The sequence below is a fragment of the Ambystoma mexicanum genome, chromosome 10 (genome assembly GCF_040938575.1).
Source record: "Ambystoma mexicanum isolate Mex_15411 chromosome 10, UKY_AmexF1_1, whole genome shotgun sequence".
Lineage (NCBI taxonomy): Eukaryota > Metazoa > Chordata > Amphibia > Caudata > Ambystomatidae > Ambystoma > Ambystoma mexicanum.
The window spans coordinates 1,004,579,251-1,004,594,718 of NC_090932.1; the positions used below are offsets into that span (position 1 = coordinate 1,004,579,251).

At 47.9% G+C, this 15,468-nt stretch overlaps 1 protein-coding gene across 1 annotated transcript in view; it reads right to left on the reverse strand.

The window, feature by feature from the left end:
- Positions 1–204: 204 nt before the first annotated feature.
- LOC138493269 (heat shock protein beta-7-like) overlaps positions 205–15,468 on the reverse strand; it is a 60,255-nt gene continuing 44,991 nt past the window's right edge. The window contains exons 2-3 of the mRNA XM_069620386.1: positions 5,422–5,570; positions 205–495 (exon numbers count right to left, since the gene is read on the reverse strand). Coding sequence (XP_069476487.1) covers positions 322–495; positions 5,422–5,570 — 323 coding nt within the window. The 3' untranslated portion in view covers positions 205–321. The remainder of the gene's footprint in view (positions 496–5,421; positions 5,571–15,468) is intronic.

Sequence of the window (15,468 nt, forward strand, 5' to 3'; positions counted from 1 at the left end):
TATACAGAGCGGTGACTGTTCCTATACTACCCTTGGGCATTACGTCAGTGCATTCTTGCTCTCTGGGAAGCTTCCCTTGAAATGAGACTCCCATTGACTGTGGGAAGCCCGCCAGTGGACGGCCCACTTGCCTCGGCATCTCTTCCGGGTTGTACCATCTCGTGCAGCCCCAAGGAAGCTACAAGACTGACAAGTAAGCCAGAACATGATCACACAAGGGCCTTTAATTAATTCAGAAGAGTCCATTAACGTTTGCAGGTGTGCTCTGTCCTGTGGCGAGGGCACATCTCTTGTCTTGTCCCGTCTGCGCCAATGCCAGGCTTAAAGCTTCACCTCACTGCGGTACAGCGGCTCGGTCAGCTCGCGGTTGCGTTTGGCGGTGATTACCAGCTTGCCGTTCTCTGCCAGGGAACAGCTCACGGACATGGGGTCCATATCCTTCGGGAGTTGGCACTTGTGGGTGAAGGTGTTGGAGACTGTACCATCATCAGCCACCTGGAGGGGAAGCAGAAGAGCCAGCATTAACCAGACATGTATTTATTTTGCATTTATATGAGCGCATTTGGCCCTGAGGCGTCTAGGCGCTAGTTACAGGCAGCATAGAAAGCACATCTATACAGAGCTGGTTGGGCAGGTGCTGCTTAGTCGGACAGTTGGGTCTTTAGTTGTTTTCGGAATAGTCTGTAGGAGGGCTCTGCTCTGATGGATGGGGGCGGAGCAGGGAAGATGGACCCTCATCACAAACCATAAAATCTATGGCCGCTTGGAGTAACGGAGTAACATTTAAGAATCTAATGTATATGTTGTAGACACCGACCCAAAAATGTGAGACACCCCGAAATTAGCCTTTTAATAGTCGAACATCTCACGGGTCACGCTCCAAATATATTTTCTACGCCTAAAGGCAACTTTTGCATGCTTGCCACTGTTTGGGTAATGTTTAATAGTTCAGTTTTCATTTAAAAAAAACCCTAAATTAAACTAGTATTGCCTACATTTCAATAGCAACACGTGGCATGATGAAATATTTGCATTTAATTTCCTTAAAAAAAACGTCGTAAGATCAGAAAAATGATTTCATTTGATGAGTAGTTTTAAAAGAAACATGTTACTGTGCTGTAATCCAGTATTCCCTTTGTTTTTATAACGTGTGTTCAATGAAGAGGAGAGAGACACTCGTTTTAGGAATTATAATCGCATATGAAGTGCTTTTGAGAAGGTACAAGAATCACCGTTTAACTTGAAATGATTTCGATATTCACTGTCATTCGTAAAATGAACTCTGGAGAGCATATAAATGGACAAAAGCTCAATATTAAGTGATATAACTCGGTGCTTGGCAGCAGTGTGGTGCTTCCATGTCAGGGTGACATGAGGCGGGCAGTATTATTTGCCAGGCCCCAGCTCGTTCCCTGATGCCCGAGCATTGAAACACTTCTCCGTTCGGAGCGAAGCAAAGACACTATTTGCGCGTCCTATTATTCATATTATGGTATTTAGTGAGCGGGGACCTGGCTTAGAGAAGCAATGGAGTGCTTTACAGAGGTAAATAACAGTACAGATGCATAACAAGGCGCTTTACAGAGCTATACAGCAGAACAGATGTACAGGGGGGTGGGATAGAGAGGTGCACAGCTGTACCAGGTGGCTGGGACGAGAGGGGCGGTGGCCTCCAGGGAGTCAGGTGGCATAACAAGGCGCTTTACAGAGGTATACAGCAGAACAGATGTACAGGGGGGTGGGATAGAGAGGTGCACAGCTGTACCAGGTGGCTGGGACGAGAGGGGCGGTGGCCTCCAGGGAGTCAGGTGGCATAACAAGGCGCTTTACAGAGGTATACAGCAGAACAGATGTACAGGGGGTGGGATAGAGAGGTGCACAGCTGTGCCAGGTGGTGGGGACGAGAGGGGCGGTGGCCTCCAGGGAGTCAGGTGGCATAACAAGGCGCTTTACAGAGGTATACAGCAGAACAGATGTACAGGGGGGTGGGATAGAGAGGTGCACAGCTGTACCAGGTGGCGGGGACGAGAGGGGCGGTGGCCTCCAGGGAGTCAGGTGGCATAACAAGGCGCTTTACAGAGGTATACAGCAGAACAGATGTACAGGGGGGTGGGATAGAGAGGTGCACAGCTGTACCAGGTGGCGGGGACGAGAGGGGCGGTGGCCTCCAGGGAGTCAGGTGGCATAACAAGGCGCTTTACAGAGGTATACAGCAGAACAGATGTACAGGGGGGTGGGATAGAGAGGTGCACAGCTGTGCCAGGTGGTGGGGACGAGAGGGGCGGTGGCCTCCAGGGAGTCAGGTGGCATAACAAGGCGCTTTACAGAGGTATACAGCAGAACAGATGTACAGGGGGGTGGGATAGAGAGGTGCACAGCTGTACCAGGTGGCGGGGACGAGAGGGGCGGTGGCCTCCAGGGAGTCAGGTGGCAGGCGCAGGGGTGACGCGATGGCCTAGGTGTGGAGGAGGAGAGACTCCTTGAAGAGGCGGGTCTTGAGTTCTTTTCTGAATTGGAGCACCATGGGGGTGAGTCTGATGCCGATGGCGAGGAGGCTTAAGTTTCACTTTGGCACAGTGCCATTAGCAGCCCACCTAAGAGACTGGCACAAAGAGGTGACGGGTCTTTGCCCAACATATGGGACCATTGTTTACTTTTCTGCACAGGTTGCAAGAAACTAAGATTGTTTTTTTTTATTATTTTTTTTTTTCTTGAGCCTTTATTCCGAAACTGGCACGTGCGCTCTGTTAATGAGGCCACGCGTCTATATGGATCTGCCTCGCATGATGTAGTAATAGCCATGACTAGTGCGCACAGCTATAGAGCATGGCTGAAAAAGGCGACTTATGCAGAGATGCCAATGTATTCATCATATGATAAATACACCAGCACTCCCTACATGTGACTGCGATGAAGCGGAATTGCCCACTCATACCAAGGTTCTTCACCGCCTATCGATCACATTGATTGGTTTTACATTTGTAGTTTTCACTTTGTGAAATCTTTTAACGCATTCGTTTAATGTTGAATCTGGAGGTACGAGACATAATATATATATATATATATATATATATATATATATATATATATATATATATATATATATATTGTTTCAGTGGTTTCTATTTATGTGTTTTGTGACTTGTGAGCTTTGCTGCAAGACACATGCCTAATAAAGCAAGTTCTGATTGTCTGGCAATGATAATGGGTAGTTAGTTATTTTGTGGCAAGAAGACGGCTGCAGGAGCAGCGGGGGGGGGGGGTTGAGGAGGAATTGATGTGGCAGTCGACATAGCCTCTGAAATGTTTGGGGGGGTGGTGGTGAGGGTGGGAATTGATGTGGCAGTCGACATAGCCTCTGAAATGTTTACAGACCGTCCCTTCAGAACTAGATTGGAGTGTGAACTAGGAATTGGCGCAGGGTAAAAACAGTGGGCAGTCATTTGTAAGCATTACTTTATGCAGTAGCTTCCAGACTATACGTACTCGACAGCACCTATGTGCTCTGATCGAGAGAGGAAAGATATGCCCCGAGGCGGCGGCCGGCCGTGTGTGTAATGACCCGCCGCCCAAGTTATGGACCCGAATCCAGCGAGGGTGGCGAGCCATTACCTACAAGGTCGGCTCGCTACCAAGGGGCATATCGCCATTAGCACCCGTGTATATCCCTAGACGGATGCTAATGTTTTATTTTGTTTTTAATAAAAAGGAAAAAAAAACTACCTTACTTGCGCGCCTCGGTGCTGGCAGTGCTGCTGTTCCTGAAGTCCATTTTTCATGTTGAGGACTATTTCGTCATCAGCATGAAAACGGAGAGCAGCACTGAGCAGCGCCGGGTCGCACAACAAAAATAAGTTGATTTTCTTTTTCTTAAAAAAAATGAGTCACCATGAGGACCCTTGGGGGGGTGCTAAGGTGAATAGGGAGCTGGGAAGGGAAGCGCCAACAGGGTCGGACTTGGACAAGAAATAGGCCCGGACACCAAAAAAAAGTGGCCTCGCCTCAAAAAAGTGGCCCACCCCTCGTCTCACGACCCTTGATCTCTGAAATGACATCAACGGAAGTGATGTCATTTGACCACCACCCCAAAGTGACATCCCAGGAAGCGATGAAACATGACCTTTCACCCCTTGACAAATCAGGAAGTGGCATCAAATAGCATTGTGTGTGTATAGATCCATATTGCACGTTGCAGGGATTATTTTTTTTCTTTTTTAAAGTACATATTTTTTTTTTTCCAAACCGGCCCAGGAGTGGCCAGAAAACGGTCCCCACTCCCCAAGGACGATTTCGGCCTGGCCAGGGGCCGAAAGGCCGAGGGGCCAATCTGACCATGGCGCCCGACCCCATTGAAAATCCTTAGAATTACAGCTTTCCTTAGTGAATACAGCCCACATGCCGAGCATTCTCATTGGTTGATGGTGCCTGCCAGAGCGCTAATGCCTGTTACATTCTTTGCATGGGGCGGGATACTCCATGTAGTATACCAGCAGCTGTATAGTTATGCAGAGATCTGAGTGTAAACTACATGCACTTGCTAGTCCAGCAGAATCGATTCAGCTTGTAATTCTCAGAGGTAGATGATATGGGAACCATTGAGTTGGGTAATCGTAACCGCTATTATTTACAGTGAATTTGGGGTTCCTTTCAGTCCAGCCTGTTTCTTAGTTTATCTTGGCAAGTTCTGTGAATTTCATGGTTCATGTGGCATGCCCTCACCTAATCATTTAGCACCTATGCCATCAACTTCCCCTTCGCCATGAGCCCTTTTCCAGATGTGGGCAGACTTCCCAATGGACACTCCGCTAGGTGGGAAGGCAGGTGGTGAAGGGACGCTAGGCAGGGGAGCAGTGTAATGGGGAATCAAGCACGATACTTTCTGTCCCTGCTAAGGGTGATCCACCATGAATTCAACATTATTTTCAGGCTTGGCCTTTCTGCCTAGAAACATTACCTTCTGGGAATTCTAGTGTTGGCACTCGCTTGCACGCACGCGCACACACACACACGCACACACACGCACACACACACATACATACCCCTCACTACACACACACACCCCTCACTAGACACAGACCCCTCACTAAACACACACACACCACATACGCTGCACTACAAACACAGCACCCACACACACCCCTAAGTACAGATACCACACACACCCCACACTACACACACCCCACACACAACCCTCACTTCACACACACCCCTCACTCTACACACACACACACCCCAAACTCCTCACACACACACCCCTCACTCCACACCCCACACTACACACACCCCACACACACCCCTCACTACGCACACACCCCTCACTCTACACACACACACCCCAAACTCCTCACACACACACCCCTCACTCCACACACCTTCTGTAACCCTCAGTCTCCACTCCAGATAGTCACCCCAATCCCTTACCTTTTCTGCTTGGATGACGATGTGGAAGTTGTACGTCAGGACCACAATGTCTTGAGGTTCGAACGGACTGACGTCTGCAGTAACCTGGTAGGTGTCTCCCACCGTCATGACTTTTCCAAGACCCGATGGGCACACAGACACCGGAGGATCTATATGTCGGAAGGAAATGGGGCAAAGGAGGGGAATGGGGGCAGTGGTAATACAGATGAACATTAGACAGGAAGACAGTTTGTGTTAAACGGGGGGACATATTATGGGCAGTGGAGAGAAGAGTAACAGAAGCAGGATGAAGAAAAAGTGAGGTGGAGAAGCAAAGGTGGAACAGAAGTTGATGACTTAGGAAAGGATGACATAGGGCGGGACAGGTGAGACGACGGGAATAAAGTGGTACAATGCACAGAGGTAAAACAAGCAGTGTAGCCAGGGTTTGGGAGAGGAGAAAAAAAGAACATTGAGAAAGGAATTATTAAACATATGAAGGCAGGACACAGCTCATACTGTACATATTCTTCCTCACCCCCCAAAACTCTGATGGTGCTGCTCCAGGGTCTACCGTCCTGGTCTTTGGATGGGCCAAAGCTACTCCATCCCGTGGACTGAGGCTTCCGGGGTGCTATTCTGTTCATCCGTGATCCTACGGCTTGTTGTGTCGATGAGAAATATTAAGTTCTTTATTGGACAATGTATAGGGAAGACGCAACCCGCCCGGAATCCAAATCAAAGGCTAAGAGGGCTTGTAGCTCATTGGGTCACTGTCCTCCACCTTTGACCCCATTTGAATTGGTTTGGTTTAGCCAATACTTCACCAAGGAAACCCTGCTCCAGCTATGCCCCACACGCTCCCGCTTTCTGTCTACCATTCCTCGCTCCTCACCTCTGAACCCGATCCAAATATCCTGCTTTTAGGAACATTTTGAACTAGGGGACACCTGGCTTCGTGTTGGTTTGAGGAGGCATAGGAATCGCTCTACAATAGTTTTTTAAAATTATTAGATCGTGAATCAAACACCTCAAAAGGTGCCGGTGCTGTGAGTTTAAGACCTTAATCTGCTTGGTTACAGAATGATTTATGAAATTCAGGGACGATGCAGAAAGATTTTGAGGAGTGCTCCAAATTGTAAGTGGGGATCCACATTTCTAAGATGGTCAGGCAGCGGGCTCCAGAGTGATGTTGCTGCAATTGCGCAATAGAGTTGGCCCAGTTGACATAATTGATCTTGGTAAATTATTGAAGATTAAAATGAGCTGGGCGGAGAAAAGGACTAGGAGTATATTTCAGAAAATAAGGTTCTCTCAAGTGATGAGGATTATTGGCAATGCAGAGTGTTTTACATGTCACAAGCTCTGCATCTGGTAGCCAGTGCAGTTCTCTGAGCACTAGAGACGTGTGTGCATATCTGAGGGGGTTTAGCAGGGTTCTTGCTGACGCTTCTTGCACTCTCAAGACTAAGAAGCAGGTTCTTGGGCAGCCGGAAATAGGGGGTGTTATAAAAAAAATCCCATCTCGAAGAGATAAAGATATTTGAGAGCAGAGTTGGTGGTTAAATGGCATAAGATAAAGACACTTCCTTAGCTGCCTCAAGGATCCAAAGGAAGAGCTAACAACATTATTGACCGTTGACCCAAATTACAAACATGAATAGATGGATGAGGCAGCGATAAACATGGTTACAAAATACTGCTAGTAGGGTCCCAGGTGTCACAGCAAAAAAACACTACTCTGTCATTTTTTGTTTTCCAGCAGGTAGCCTGTTTGTTTCATTTGACTGTAAGGAGGCAACTCAACAGAGTATCATGTCTGTAAACGCGAACCCCGAGCGAACAAAGTTGCCCTGTTTTATATTTTTAGCAGAAGACTAATGAACAGGGAGTAGTGTATTACATCACAGACATGTCTAGTCTCACACCCGTGTGCACTTCTCTCTTATCAGGGAGACAACCGTCTCTCACTTGCAAATCTTCACTTGAACTGGTCATTTATGGTACTGTGACGAATCAACTTCCGGGGCACCAGTGCTCCAAGGATGAATATCTGTTTCTAAACCATCAGTCAGCCCCACACATCTAGTACACCACACATCTAGTACACACATCTAGATCCAAACAGATTGGAACACACATCAATTATAAACCTCCTTGTCCAATTTTGGTAACGTAGACGGAATGGCAGACTTATCTCCGCAAGGTCGTGGAACGTTGGTTAGTTGCATTATAGCGAAAATACAATTAATACCCAATGATAAAAAAGACTGTCCAGTCAAGGTTGCATTTATTATTACTACAACAGACAGTTCTAGCACATTACAAAATACAACCCACCCTGTAATGGAACACAGAGGACAGGCAGTTTCACAGAGGAATGGGAAGCGCTCTGGATACTGACAGGAGGGTAGTTGGTAAAATAATCAGTCTTACTGTTCAAGGTTATTGATTTCAGCACCAAGGGAAACAGGGTCATAACTGTCTCTAGGGGCCTTCGGTGAAGGACCAGGGGGGCAGAACCACAATGTACCTGGTGCTTAAGAAGTTCTTGATGCAGCTCCAGGGCACTCTGCAGGTCCTAAAACAGAGTTCGAGGTGGGAGACAGCTGAGGGTATCAGGCAGTAGGCAGTTTGGCAAGCGACGCTGGACGGAAGGCTGCAGGCTGGCCGGCGCGGCAGCACAAGGCCAAGAATCATTGTCTCTGTGCTGTTGGTAGATCTGGAGCACTGGTCGAGGCGTCTCTGATTGCTTTAGTGACTGCAGCGTGACAACAGTCAACGGTGCAGCCGGTTGCAGTTCGAGGGCTCGACTGTCTCGAAAAGATTGATGCAGGTTGATGCGTGTGTGGCTCTCCTCCCAGCTTCTTCACAGGGCTTGTGACGTCTTTCAAGGCGGATGGCCCCAAGCTTAGGAGAGTGTTTGCAGGCAACGGCCTTGTCCTTAGTTCAGATATTCTCTGGCACTTCCCACCTAGGAAGCTTGCTGGCAGAACCTAGCAGGGCACGCTGTGTGCTGGCTGTTAAGCTGGTTCTGAAGCTGCTGGACGGGTCCTCTGAGTCCGGTATCTCCCTGGGAGATGTTTAGGGGAGGGATCTTGCTTCCCTCTTGGAACTCCTGGCCTTCCTTCACAATAAGAAGATATAAGGTAGACTGTACCTTCAGCCCAGGTCCAAATGAGTCCTTCCTACTCCTTTCAAAGTTGTCGGGTGATCTGCTCAATGAGCCCTCTTTTAAAGCCAAATGGGCCCCAATGATTGGTGCAGGCTAAGCCTACTTTAATTAACCAATCCTGGGTCCCCACCAACAATCTTCTCTTATGCATGAGGTCAGGACTAAAGTGCTCTGCAACAGGAAAGGGTGAGGGGCCACAACATATTCCTAAATCCCACCCATCTTCCTGTCTGTTGTAGATCAAAGTGTCTCTCTGGTTAACTGAGCCCTCTGTGACTCTTGATTAAAGCGCAGGTCTCCCATTAAGTTTGTGATGAGAGCAGACTGCCTGCCTCCCCAAATTCACATACTTCCCCCCTCTGAAAGGGTTCAGTTCTGCAGGGGTTTGCCTATGGTAAATAGTGGACCCAGACATGCATTTCACTGCCTTTCATACAGAGGGGTGGGAACTAGCTTCAAGTTGATACATTGCATACCAAAGGGTTATTAGTCCCGCTTTCCTGTTGTCTGTCTGGCAACCAAGCCCCCTCAGCAGGCTTGCCTCAATTATCTTTCATTAGTATGCACTGCCACCAGCCGGATTAGACAAAGGGAAAGCAGATCCATGGAGCCTTTGGTATTTAAATGTGTCTGCCCATGGCTGAAGGAAGGTGTGCCTTCCCCCTTCTTGAGATGCTTTGATGTAACCGTGGTTGTCACATTCCTGCTGAATATGACAGGGGAAGACGCCCCTGTAGGCTGTTTCTTCCTGGAGTACATGTGACTATGCGCTTCGTGCAGGAAGCAGATGAAATGGGTGTTCACACATTTCTCAGAGGTTGATCTCCCATCCTTTATTTTCATTGCTAAAATATAAAAAAAGCCCAGGTGAGCACACGCTCCCCGTGTGGATGGTCGAATTCCTCACAGGTATGATGTTCATTTATCGCAGCTTTTTATTTTGCTGACTTTTTTGCTGATGAGGGCGGTGTGGGAGCCTTGCTCTTACTTGAACTGTCAGCCGCGTTCGACACGGTTGATCATTCTACGCTGGTCTCCTGTCTGTCGAGTGCTGGCCTGGGGGGCCAGGTCTTGAGCTGGTTTGCAGATTTTTTGACCGACCGGTACCCAATCTGTCTTCTTTCCTCCTTTTTGTTCGGAGTCTATCGCACTGTTCAGCGGTGTATCGCAAGGATCTGCTCTATCTCCTATTCTTTTTAATGTCTACATCCGTCCTCTTCTCCTTCTTATCCTATCTCACGGTTTTCGGTTCTATTCATACGCAGATGATACACAGATCTTGGTACGTTTGGATCTCACTCGTTCCGACACTGCGGCCCGGCTCAGGAACTGTCTTGAGGATTTGGGTGCCTGGATGGCAACCAACTCTCTTAAACTTAATGGCAGTAAAACAGAAGTCCTGGTGGTCGGGACAAACAGCCCCCTTAACTACTGGACCCCGGACTTCTCGCCTACCTCTTTTGGCCCGTTCCCCTTACCTTCTCTCACTGTGAGAAATTTGGGGGTCAAGTTCTCATCCTCACTGATGATGACTGAGCAGGTAGGTGCAGTTTGTAAAGCTTGCCACCTCAAACTGCGGACTCTGAGGAAGGTTCTTCCCTTCATCCCGGGTCATCTTCATGCCCCAGTGGTAGGAGCGCTGGTTCTTATTATAGTGGATTATTGTAACTCACTGCACTTCGGCATACCACACTATCCACTTAATCGTATCCAAATGCTACAAAATGCTGCAGTTCAAGCAATACTGCAAAGACTCTCTTTTTTAACTTGATCTGCCTCACCTTTGTACCCTTTAGCACCAATATGCCTTTGGGCCTATGCTGCGCTTTATAAGTCCATATAACATAACATAACATAGCATGATTTTTGGCAGAAAAAACTCATTGAAAAATATGGGGTTGGGGTTAAAGGGATATAAGGGGCAGGGTGGAATAGGTAATACATAACTGGGTAGGAGGTGATTGGGGGGAACCCCCAAATTACAAACAAAACAGATTGAGTTTTTTCGACCAAAAATCAGTGGCAAAAACCTCAGCGAAAAACAACCTGGCGATGGAATGACATAGAACCATCATTTATATCATGGCTCACTTACACATCTTCACTCCATCCAGCCACAAGCTATCCATCACTCTATGCCCCATCTCTACAGTGCCTTCTGGGCCCTGCCGCTTTCTAATCACAATTCCCTTTGGGGCGTGCCTCTCCCTGTGCCAACAAGGATGGCCACCATTCTAGCACATATAGGGGTGTCTGTTCCTGTGACATTCTGTAACTATACAGGGCAGCGCCTATGCTTTTGTTGCATTAAACCACCACCTCCTCTAATCCATCCAGCCAGTAACTGCTTCCATACCCAGCAAGAAGGTGGCATTGATGATGGTAGAGTCACCGTCCAGACATAGAAGGATCTGTATATCGCCAGCGTAGGTCTACAATTCCAATCCAAAGCAGTGGAGCAGTTTGGCCAGTGGACAGAGGTTCGGTTGAGGGGTGATGGGAGAATGCAGCACCATGAGGAACTCCACAGGTACCAGGTACAGAGGGAAATGATTTCAGTGGCTGTTGATTGGGATTCTGCCAGGAAGGAATTCCATGTGCCAGGTCAGTGGTGCCTGGAGTTCCAAAGAGGAAACGTTGGTCCAGGAGGGTGGTGTGGCTGATGGTGTCGTGGGTGGCCCAAAGACTTAAAAGTACCTGAACTCCTCCACCCCCTGGTGCCATCGACCACAGCAACCACCAATCATATTGAACTGAAACCGGGGAGGAAGATGCTTTATTGTCGCAGATGCCTGCTGGTTCTACATGGTTCTGTAATTGCATGAAGCCACTGCCGCCTTGGAATAGGGGGATATGGGGTCTCTGTAACACACAGTAAGCTTTAGTCCAGAAGGCACACCTCCCAAACTCAGTGGTTTGTTTAGAGAATTCATGATCAAGATGGGCGCCAGTGGGGCTATAGTTGTAGCGACTTTGGTCGGACACACCTCCCCAAGTGATCCTAAGGGTTAAAAGCAAATCAACGTTAGGCTTAAATCTTTCCGATTTAGTGGGATAAGAGGATTCATCCTACGAGGGCACTTTTGTTGAATGTTTGCATCCGTAATGATGATCCTTTACTGATGGTAGTGCAAAGGGGGTGATCCGGTCCAGATGCAGTGGGGGCTAGGGGTATATGTCTCTTTCTGTCTGTGTCTGCCTCTCTGTGTCTGTCACAGCAGTATCAGAACCTTTACAACCCAGGTCAGTCTTTCCTGAACTGGGGTTCTAGATTGTGTTTTGTTTTCAAGCCTTGCCATGGTCTAGTGCCCAGAAAGAATCCTTCTCCCAACTGCCCCGCATAGCCCACAACACGAAAGACAACCAAACCGTGACTTGGCCGAAGACGCCAGGGTTTTTCTGTCCACCTCGGTCCACGGAGGTGACCATCCAGACTATGCCTTTCAATCTGGCTGGGCTCAGTTGACACCTGGCACAGGGGGTGACTATCTCGAGCTCCCCAACTCATAATCACAGTCTTTTTCTTGCCTTAGTGCACTAGGGTCCCGGCATACCTGATTAACATGATTTAACAGTATCAACCTTCCAGAGCCCTCCGCTCTGCGCGCTTTCTTGTTCCCCCTAAATTTAGATTGGAAAGATGGAGGGTCTGCTCATTCTCTAGCTAGGCCGCAAAGCTCTGGAATTCTTTGCTAATGGCTCCTCACACCACCTAGACTTCAGACATAAATGAAAGACTTGTTTGTTCCCGCCATAATGATATTTTCCTTGTTTGGGGGAGAGGAGTGGGAGTATCTCTTGAGTTTCCATACTCTGGATGTTCTCTTGTTCAGCACTGTGGTGCCTTTTCGAGGTGGACGTTGCACTTTATAAGTGAATATGTCCTACCATAATACAATATCACAGGGAAAGAGCCTGCAACCTTTGGCTCTCCAGATGTTTCGGACTATATCTACCCTGATATCTGGCTATTGACTATGCTGACTAGGGATGATAGGAGTTGTCTACAACATCTGGGGAGCCAAAGGTTCCAGACCCCTGTCATAGGGTGCAGTGGTCCTAGGCGCGCACTACTTCTCTTGGGAACCACCATTACAACAGGTCGACATCCTGGTGTTTTCTACCGTCGCCAAGGCAAGGAATCGTGCCCCTGAGTGAAGTGACCTGCCCCTACCATGTGCTGCTTTTCTCTGTCCCCGTGCAGTCTAGGTGGGGGTGGCTGGCGGGGGGGAGTCTCTTTCTACAAGGCCGCTTGCTGTTCCCTTAAGGAGGAATGCTTTCAGGAGGCTGAAGGGATCTCTAATTGTACAGTTTACTGTTGTTTCTTTGTTAAACTAATAACTAAGTAGCACGAGGTGTTTTAACACCGCTGGCTAATTATCGTGGGTTTCTAAATACAGAGTCTATTTTTGTATAATAAGCCCAGTCTCGCTGCCTGAGTCTTGGCTTGCTCTTTAAGTTCCTCAACACTGTTTTTTTTCAGGTGCTGCCTGGAGTTTCTTCACAGTTGGAAGAATCGTGGGTAGGTTGTTGTTCTGGAACGACTCTGTGTTTTAGGGAACTATGCCACGGCTGGTGGCATTGGTTGCAAATGGGAAAACGATTTGGTGCCAAAATGAGACGAAGCCATAGCAACCGGTTTGCTCACACTTTTAGGTGATTTGACAGATAACGAGTTACTACTGCACGCGTCAAGACGCCCAATGACTGAGGGGGGCTGCTCCTTAACGAGATGAGGTATGCATCAAAGCGCTATATAAATATTAAATTATTATTATATAGCTATCAAATTATTACTAGATATTGGTGCACAGAGATTAAGGTGCAGCATGTGCACACTGACACAAGGGACAGCCCGTAGATAAAAGTAACTATTAAAAAAGAATCGCATGGTTCCATGTCTTATTCAACGACACCATAAATAACGACATACTTTTTAAAATGACACCTGAATAATTAATTTGAGGGGTGTCCCCTCCAGCCCCCCGTTTCTACTGCCCTTTTACCCACCCCCCAACTACCCCTACCCCTTTTAATCCCTTACTCCACCCCATATATACTTTTACTAAATACATGTACTTTTTGTCGTTATTTAGGTGTCGTTAAAAAAGTATGTCAGTATTTTTTTTTTCGTTGTAAACACTGCATACCGAATCACGCAACTCAAAAAGAGCATAGGGGAGCTGCTTTAAGTTGCGCCATCAAGAGAAATGCAATGGTCATCTGATGCATAACGGTGGCCTGTGAATTTCTGGCCCCAGGTCAAATGATGCACGTCACTTACATGGAAAACCTTTAAGTGAATAAGGCCCAGCTTGCTTCACATCGTGTCATGGAGGATACCACAAAAAACACAGACACAGGAAGATGTTTCAACACCTTCATGTCTCTCTTGAGGAAGGCGGGGGTGCAGCAATGCATCTCGGGAAGGAGCTTAACTCAGGAGGCAGGTTCTGCACCCAAATGTGTCTGGATGAAAAGCCATGAAACCCATTGTACTTCTAATGTCTTGAGTAGCAAAGACCTATTCCCTGCCTTAAATCTTCACCTCCCAGGGCGTCTGTACTCAAGAGAGTGTATTTCCGGTCTCTCACAGTCTCTGGTGGTTTATTATGTCCCTGCACGCTTCCCTGTCTTTGCTGCTGTCCTCAGGCACGGTCTTTGGCCCTGTCATCAGCTGTATCTTTGTCTTGCGCTGCTTTTTGCGATGGCCTGGAATCTGTCAGCTGGGTAAGACCTTTGTACCACTCTTGGCCCAGTGAGTTTTCTCCTGCATTACCTGGGCCATACCTGCTGCATACCCCAAAGGGATTCGTCTGCAATTCTGCATGTAAATATTCCCCCATCTCCCAATTTACTTGCAGGTAAGATTTCTTTACACCCCACAACCCCCACCTGGGTTCTCAAAATGGTGTGGGCTGGTGGTCTTGAACTGTCCTCACAATCTGGGCTAGTGCCACCATATGTGATCTCCTCGTATGCTTCACTCGATGCTTGGCATCTGCCAACCCCTTGCTCAGGTCTTCAGGCATGTCACCCAACCTCTCTCTCTCTTATGCGGCTTGTTATCTTGCACAGCTACCTCCTATTTCTCCTGGTATGGAGTTGGCCTTCAAGGGCTAGGCCAAAACTGGTTCTGACTTGCTAATACTCCTTCTCTCTCCCTATTCTTTCTTTCTGAAATGCCATCCTAGATGGTCAGGAGGTTTCTGTCCCCTTTTATAAAGGTGCTAATAGAGTGATTGAAACAATTAAGTCATTTGTGCGACTGCTGATGGTTCCAGCTCCTCCCCAGGTCTGTGTGTCTTTCTATCAGTCAACCTCAGGTGCTGAGTATAATTCCATGAAGTAGACTGGTTTCTGCCCGGGGTCTTGCTGTCTGATTTTATGATATGATATGGCATTCATAACGTGCCTATACACAGGTGTTTCAAGGCGCGACAAGGCAAGGGAGGGGAAATAGAGGAAGGACAAAAAACAATGCTCTTACTAGGCCTAGTGACATTGAGATTATGCAAGTGCAGGGGGCTGGGGAGGGGGGAAGTGCCAGGGTAAAGTGGGTGGGAGGATGGACAAGTGCAGGACAAGGGATCAACACAAGTAGTGCAGCCAACAGGTGGCAAGTGTGAATGTTAGAAGTGCCGACAACAGGTGTCTAATAAGTGCTGGAAAGGGGACTTTAGGGTTACAGATGCAGATCACAAGTGCAGGGGGTGCCAGGAGGCAGCGCGGGTATGCAGCTGGATGGGTTGGGACCTGGGCACGAATTCAGAGGATAACCAGGTGACCAGTGCATGAATCAGACAGGAGATCAGCATGGTAGAGGAAGAGAGAAGGCAGAAGCAAAGAGGAAGGTTTTGAGGAGCTTCCGGAACCAGACTTGGTTCTGCTCA